General features: G+C 38.3%; 1 protein-coding gene across 2 annotated transcripts; it reads left to right on the top strand.

Annotated features, from left to right (window-relative positions):
- Positions 1-213: 213 nt before the first annotated feature.
- Positions 214-5,478, top strand: LOC109882220 (caspase-3-like). Of its 2 annotated transcripts, none has more exons than XM_020474314.2 (7): positions 214-348; positions 875-952; positions 2,530-2,678; positions 2,786-2,914; positions 3,128-3,303; positions 3,456-3,570; positions 4,091-5,476. In XM_020474314.2, the coding sequence occupies exons 2-7, from the start codon at positions 882-884 to the stop codon at positions 4,318-4,320; spliced, it is 870 nt and encodes a 289-aa protein (XP_020329903.1). In that variant the 5' UTR covers positions 214-348; positions 875-881; the 3' UTR covers positions 4,321-5,476. The 2 variants fall into 2 exon arrangements, with proteins under 2 accessions (XP_020329903.1, XP_020329912.1); XM_020474323.2 differs by lacking the exon at positions 214-348 and adding an exon at positions 448-466 and having other exon boundaries at positions 4,091-5,478.
- The last annotated feature ends 970 nt before the right edge of the window (positions 5,479-6,448 follow it).

Below are 6,448 nucleotides of genomic sequence, written 5' to 3'. Positions count from 1 at the left end.
TTGCTCCGTTTTTCATTCTTTTGGACAACACTCCAATTCTCCTTGATTCTACCGCCATTCTATTCAGAACCCACTCATCCGCTACCGCCATCTTTCGCTTGTCTTTACCTGCCTGCCTCATTCTCAGGAAAGTCACACTACTCTGGAAACTTTATGACTGGCTTTGGTCAAGGTGTGTCCTTTATGCCGCCCACACAGGAAATAAACTATTGGCTGCTTTGCACAATGACACGTAAGATACGTTTTTTCTTTGACACCACATGAACAAGTATCAGATAACCTCGTTTAGTTGCAGAGAAGTCTTCAGGTTTACTCCCTCACCGGTGTATTTCAACGCCTTAATGCGAAGTAATTATGTTTAAAGTTTTTACACCTTTCATTGATACCTTATGTAATGTACTGTAATATACACAAGAACAGGAGACGTTTCACTTTCAAATTCAACTTGGTAACGTTAATTTACGAGGTAACATTAATTTACGAGGTTACTGCTACTTCATAACGTTATATATATATATATATATATATATATATATATATATATATATTGTACTAGCTACCGTATCCGTCCCGGCAAAATTTTAATAAGAGTAGCTAGCTAGCTAACTGAAAGTTAGCTAAACAGACTTTGGTAACTAACGTTAGCTAGCTATTAACGTTAGCATACTAGCTAGTTATTTAGCTGGTGTTACGTGTCATAATATCTAACAGTACTTCTGTAAAAAGAAATGGCTAGCTACATTCACTATTGAACCACAGTTGATAGCAGGTTAACTAATTTAGTTGACTTAGATTATGGATTGTCTCCTGTGTGGATTCAACTTTGGAACTTGTGTGTGTGACTAACTTATTATTTTCTCTTTCGTTACTATAGGTGTTGTATGAGTGATTGCGCTACTGAGACTGATACCATGTCTGATTTGGTGGATGCCAAAGGGATAGCTGCACAAGGGTAAGGCAATGCATTTCTCATGTCAACCCTATCATCTAACCAAAGAATAGAGGGTGGGCATCAAAATCAAATGTACATTACCTTCAGAAAGTATTAATATACCTTGACTTATTCCACATTTTGTTGTATTACAGCCCGAATTTAAAATGTTTCATTTTTTGTCACCCATCTACACACAATGCCCCAAAAATTACAATGAAAACTTTACTTTTTTTATGTTTGCAAATTTACTGAAAATGAAATACAGAAATATCAAATTTACATATGTATTCACATCCCTGAGTCAATACTTTGTAGAAGCACCTTTAGCAGCAAATACAGCTGTGAATCTTTCTGGCTACATCTTAAGAACTTTCCAAACCTGGATTGTGCAACATATGCCTATTGTTATTTTCAAAATTCTTCAAGAGCTGTCAAATTGATTGATTATAATTGCTAGACAACAATTTGCAGGTCTTACCATAGATTTTCAAGCAGATTTTAGTCAAGTGTAACTCAGCCACTCAGGAACATTCACTGTCTTCTTGGTAAGTAACTTCTTGGTAAGTAACTGTCTTCTTGAACCAGGTTTTCCTCTAGGATTATGCCTGTGCTTAGCTCCATTCCATTTATTTTTTATCCTGAAAAACTCCCCAGTCCTTAATGTTACAAGCATACCGATAACATGATGCAGCCACCACTATGATTGAAGATATGGAGAGTGGTACTCAGTAATGTGTTGTATTCAACGTCTGCTTTTATTTTTTTTTTACCCATCTACCAATAGGTGCCCTTTGCAAGGCATTGAAAAACTCCCTGGTCTTTGTGGTTGAATCTGTGTTTGAAATGTACTGCTCGACTGAGGGACCTTACAGATAATTGTATGTGTGGGGTACAGAGATGAGGCAGTCATAAAAAAAAAAAAACATTTTAAACACTATTATTGCACACAGTAAGTCCATGCAACTTATGTGACTTGTTAAGCAAATTTTTTAATACTTATTGACTCAAGACATTTCAGCTTTTCATATTTTATTTTGACATTATTGGGTATTGTGTGTAGGCCAGTAACAAAACATCTCAATTCAATCTATTTTAAATTCATGCTGTAACACAACAAAATGTGGAAAAGGTCAAGGGGTGTGAATAGTTTCTGAAGGCACTGTATTTTATTCTATTAGTTTGCACTCTGATTTTTTATTTAGATACCCATTTGGGTGGCATGCACTGGGCGAGTGAGCCTCTTTTTACATAGTTCTATCAGCTGTCACATTCTGTGAAAGCATCTTTTAACGTAATTTTATCCCTGAATAGTGTCGGACAAATTATCCTCTCATCTGCATTAGAATGCAATGTGACATTGTGTGTCTGATCATAAGCTAAAACCTGCTGTCATTGTGCCTTCAAGCATGTCAGCTGGCTTCATTAGCCAAACAACATGCATTTTCAACGTACCTGTGGAGCCAGTTTAACATGGGAAGTGAAAAGTGTATGTAGACGTTTTAATCACTGTGCAAGGACTTCTGCAATGTGTTATTGTCCGCCCACTGTGCCGCAGCCGATTCAGTGTTAAAAGGAACTTTTTCCTTTTGCTCCAGGCTGGGCAGTCCCTCAGTGCAAAGGTTTACGACAGAGAATCCTGAAGTAGACGCTAAGCCTCCGGCTGACATGTACACATATAAGATGAACTACCCCAGCCTTGGACAGTGTGTCATCATCAACAACAAGAACTTTGACAAGCACACAGGTAGGCCTAAGTTTGTACGATGTATTTTTGTCCATTTCACTTGTTCAGGTTATGATGGTATGTCCGATTTTTGTTATATACACTTCATTGGTTATTTCCCTTTAAAGGAATGAGCTTTCGCAATGGAACAGACGTGGATGCAGGACATGCAATCAAAGTGTTCTCGAGTTTGGGGTACAAAGTGAAGTTTGCTAATGACCAGACTGTGCAACAGATACAACAGCTGCTTTACAAAGGTAAGCTCAGCAGTTGTGAGGTGAGTGTCCGAGTTAGATTGTCTTTCTTTGTGGAGTCATTTGAGAAGTTGTCTACAAATAAGTTGCACTAGTGTTGGTAGTAGTGATGTGACATCTGGCAAAATTTGATAAACTGAAGGAAATCTCTTTTTAATGTTAAGTTCGATTGACTTCAAGAGCCACTGTGTGTGTGCGTGCGTGTGACATTTTCAGTGTCTCAAGACGACCACAGCCAGTCGGCCTCCTTTGTGTGTGTGATGCTGAGCCATGGAGATGAGGGGGTGTTCTATGGCACAGATGGCAACGTAGAACTCAAGAAGCTCACTGGCCTCTTTAGGGGCGACCGCTGCAAAACGCTGGTGGGCAAGCCCAAACTCTTCTTCATCCAGGTACTGTAAGGTTTTAGCTGCCTGTTCAAACTTTCTGTACTGAAGTGATGAACATGTATTTGCATGACTGATATTCAGTGGTATATTGCTAAGAGTAGCCTATCTTCCCCTGGCCCTTAACCCCTGATCCTTTCTGTGGATCTGGTGAGTAGGCGTGCCGTGGCAATGACCTGGATGGTGGCATAGAGACAGACTCCGTTGCTGATGACTCTCCAGAGAGGATTCCTGTTGAGGCAGACTTTCTCTACGCTTATTCTACAGCTCCAGGTAATAAACCCTGTTTTATTAATGCCCCACTTTGACATACTTTAAAGGCCCATGGCAGTCAAAAATGTGATTTCTTTATATTTACTTCCACACTGAGGTTGTAATAATTGAAATTGTGGAAATGATAAGGCCTTTTTAGTGTAAGAGCTGTTTGAAAAGTTTTGGTGGATAGAGTTGCCAGCCTAGTGACATCACCATTTTAATTGAAAACAATCGCAGTAAGTTACTTAATTGTTACCAAGAAATGATTTGGTATTGAGATAAAAACGTCTGCAGTCGTGCATACTACATATGTTACATTTACATGGTACATTGGTATGTTACATAGTACTGATATATGTTATAACTTTTACACACAAACTGCAAACGGGTATGACAGTAGACTATAAGCCTACTACTATAGCCATGTATACCTGTATGGTAATTGCACTGTACCATGTACAAAAACGACCATGTATGTGCTTTAGAGATTAGTGATTGGTTGGTCTGATTGGTTTGTGACGTCCATGCCTCTCCATAGGCTACTACTCCTGGAGGAACACCCAGAAGGGCTCCTGGTTCGTGCAGGCCCTCTGTGAGATGTTACAAAGGTACGGCAAACAGCTGGAGATCATGCAGATCATGACACGTGTCAACCACATGGTGGCACTTGACTTCGAGTCTATGTCCAACATGCCTGGCTTTACTGCCAAAAAGCAGATCCCTTGCATTGTGTCTATGTTGACCAAAGATCTCTACTTTCCACATTGATTTGATATTGTTGTCTAGACATTACTATGACTTGATTGTGTATCCTGTGGGACCTTTTTAGCTATGTGCACAATGTTTACTGGACTTCTAAGTAGTGCTGCGCAATTACACAACATTTCTAAATTACCTATGTCGGTTCAATATTTTGAATTCCCTTTATGCACATTTTCTCTAGAGATAAACCAGATCATGCCGAACTGCAAAGTAGGAGGGAGTTGTAGTTTCCAACAGGACAAAATTCTATGTGGTTTAGTGCAGAAAACGTGGTAATTAACTACCATGACCAGAATCCTACTTGAGACAGAAGAACACGCGATCGAGAGGGATAGAGAGCAGTTGTTCTCTATGCCTTATTTACTTTGAAGAACTACTAAAATTGTGATTTTGTCAGACAGCATAGGCAGAAGCTCTATAGAGAGGATGACTTTTTAATTTTTTTAAATTGTCATCAAATAAAAAAACTTAAAAGTAATCCAAATAAAACAAATGTAATATACACAACTCAAATATTTGTTTAAAGTAATGTGAATAAATTATGGTTAATAAGTGATAAGCAGTTATGGGCAGTCACTACCATCATGGGACTTTTAATGATTGTTTTATTTTGTGTTACCGCATTCAACCCACATAATCCATTTAATGTATTATCGAAATCGAAAACTGGGATTATTGTTTAAGAATTTAAATGAAACCGAACAGACCTCAAAAAGCACTAATTGCTCAGCACTACTTCTAAGTGGATACAAATTTAAATACTTGTATTCTGTTTGGGTTAAGTCTTAAAGAGAAAGCTAAAGGTTTGATTCGATATATCTTGGACTCGGAGGCTTAAAAGGCAGTTGGACCAAAGAGAATGCATTTTTAATGGGGGAAGGCAGGCATTAAGCAACGATTATGCAATATGAATACTTGCTATTGATTTGTTGTTCCTGTATATGTTCTGAATTATCGAGTATAAAGGGAAACACGCTTTCAGATAGCAATAATGTAGTGAATCAATCACTCAGGCTTTAAAAGTATTGAAAAATGTGCCATGTCCTTTTAGAAATGATAACTGTCTTACCTGTGGGATGTTTTTTTTTTTTCATTTGCACATTGTACATTCAAATAGCTTACTACATGAAATATAAACTTGAATAAACTAGCTTTTATCATTGATTCAATTGTTATCCTATTATTTTCCAAGAAACCAAACATTTCTGTGAATGGGATTTTAATTAATATATACAGTACCAGTCAAAAGTTTGGACACACCTACTCATTCCAGGGTTTTTCTTTATTTGTACTATTTTCAACATTGTAGAATAATAGTGAGGACATCAACACTATGAAATAACACATATGGAATCATGTAGTAATCAAAATCCAGGTGACTATCATGAGATAGTCACCTGGAATCATTTCAATTAACAGGTGTGTTGTTAAAAGTTAATTTGTGGAATTTCTTTCCTTAATGCATTTGAGCCAATCAGTTGTGTTGTGACAAGGTAGGGGTGGTATACAGAAGATAGCCCTATTTGGTAAAATACCAAGTCCAAAGAGAATCGACAGTCCATCATTACTTTAAGACATGAAGGTCAGTCATGGTCAAATTGCAGCAAAGAAACCACTACTTATTTAACCAGAAGTTGACTGAGAACACATTTACAGCAACAACCTGGAGAATAGTTACAGGAATGAGCCAATTGTAAGCTGGGGATGATTAGGTGACCATGATGGTATGAGGGACAGATTAGGAATTTAGCCAGGATACCAGGGTTAACACCCCTACTCTTACAATAAGTTCAATGGGCTCGTTAGTAACCACAGAGTCACGTTTAACATCCCATTTGAAAGACGGCACACTACACAGGGGAATGTCCCCAATCACTGACCTGCGGCATTGGGAAAGGGTCCCCAATGCCCCAAGTCTCCCATCCAGGGACCAAACATACTTAGCTTCAGAAGCAAGCCAGCAATGGGATGCAGGATGATATGCTGCTGGCTGTAAAGGACACCCATAAGAAGAAGAGACTTGCTTGGGTCAAGAAACATGAGCAATGGACATTAGACCGGTGGAAATCTGTCCTTTGGTCAGATGAGTCTGAATTTGAGATTTTTAGTTCCTTTTCGAGACGCAGAGTAGGTG

Source organism: Oncorhynchus kisutch, linkage group LG3 (assembly GCF_002021735.2).
Source record: "Oncorhynchus kisutch isolate 150728-3 linkage group LG3, Okis_V2, whole genome shotgun sequence".
In the NCBI taxonomy this organism is placed as follows: domain Eukaryota; kingdom Metazoa; phylum Chordata; class Actinopteri; order Salmoniformes; family Salmonidae; genus Oncorhynchus; species Oncorhynchus kisutch.
Note: the sequence above shows the minus strand (reverse complement) of the source record. Positions and strands in the feature narration are given on the sequence as shown.

What these genes read in the sequence shown, in the direction of transcription:
- LOC109882220 (XM_020474323.2), top strand. Translation starts at nt 882, where the DNA reads ATGAGTGATTGCGCTACTGAGACTGATACCATGTCTGATTTGGTGGAT. An exon ending in ACAACAGCTGCTTTACAAAG is followed by an intron (nt 2,915 to 3,127) that starts GTAAGCTCAGCA and finishes TGACATTTTCAG; the next exon opens with TGTCTCAAGACGACCACAGC. An exon ending in CGCTTATTCTACAGCTCCAG is followed by an intron (nt 3,571 to 4,090) that starts GTAATAAACCCT and finishes GCCTCTCCATAG; the next exon opens with GCTACTACTCCTGGAGGAAC.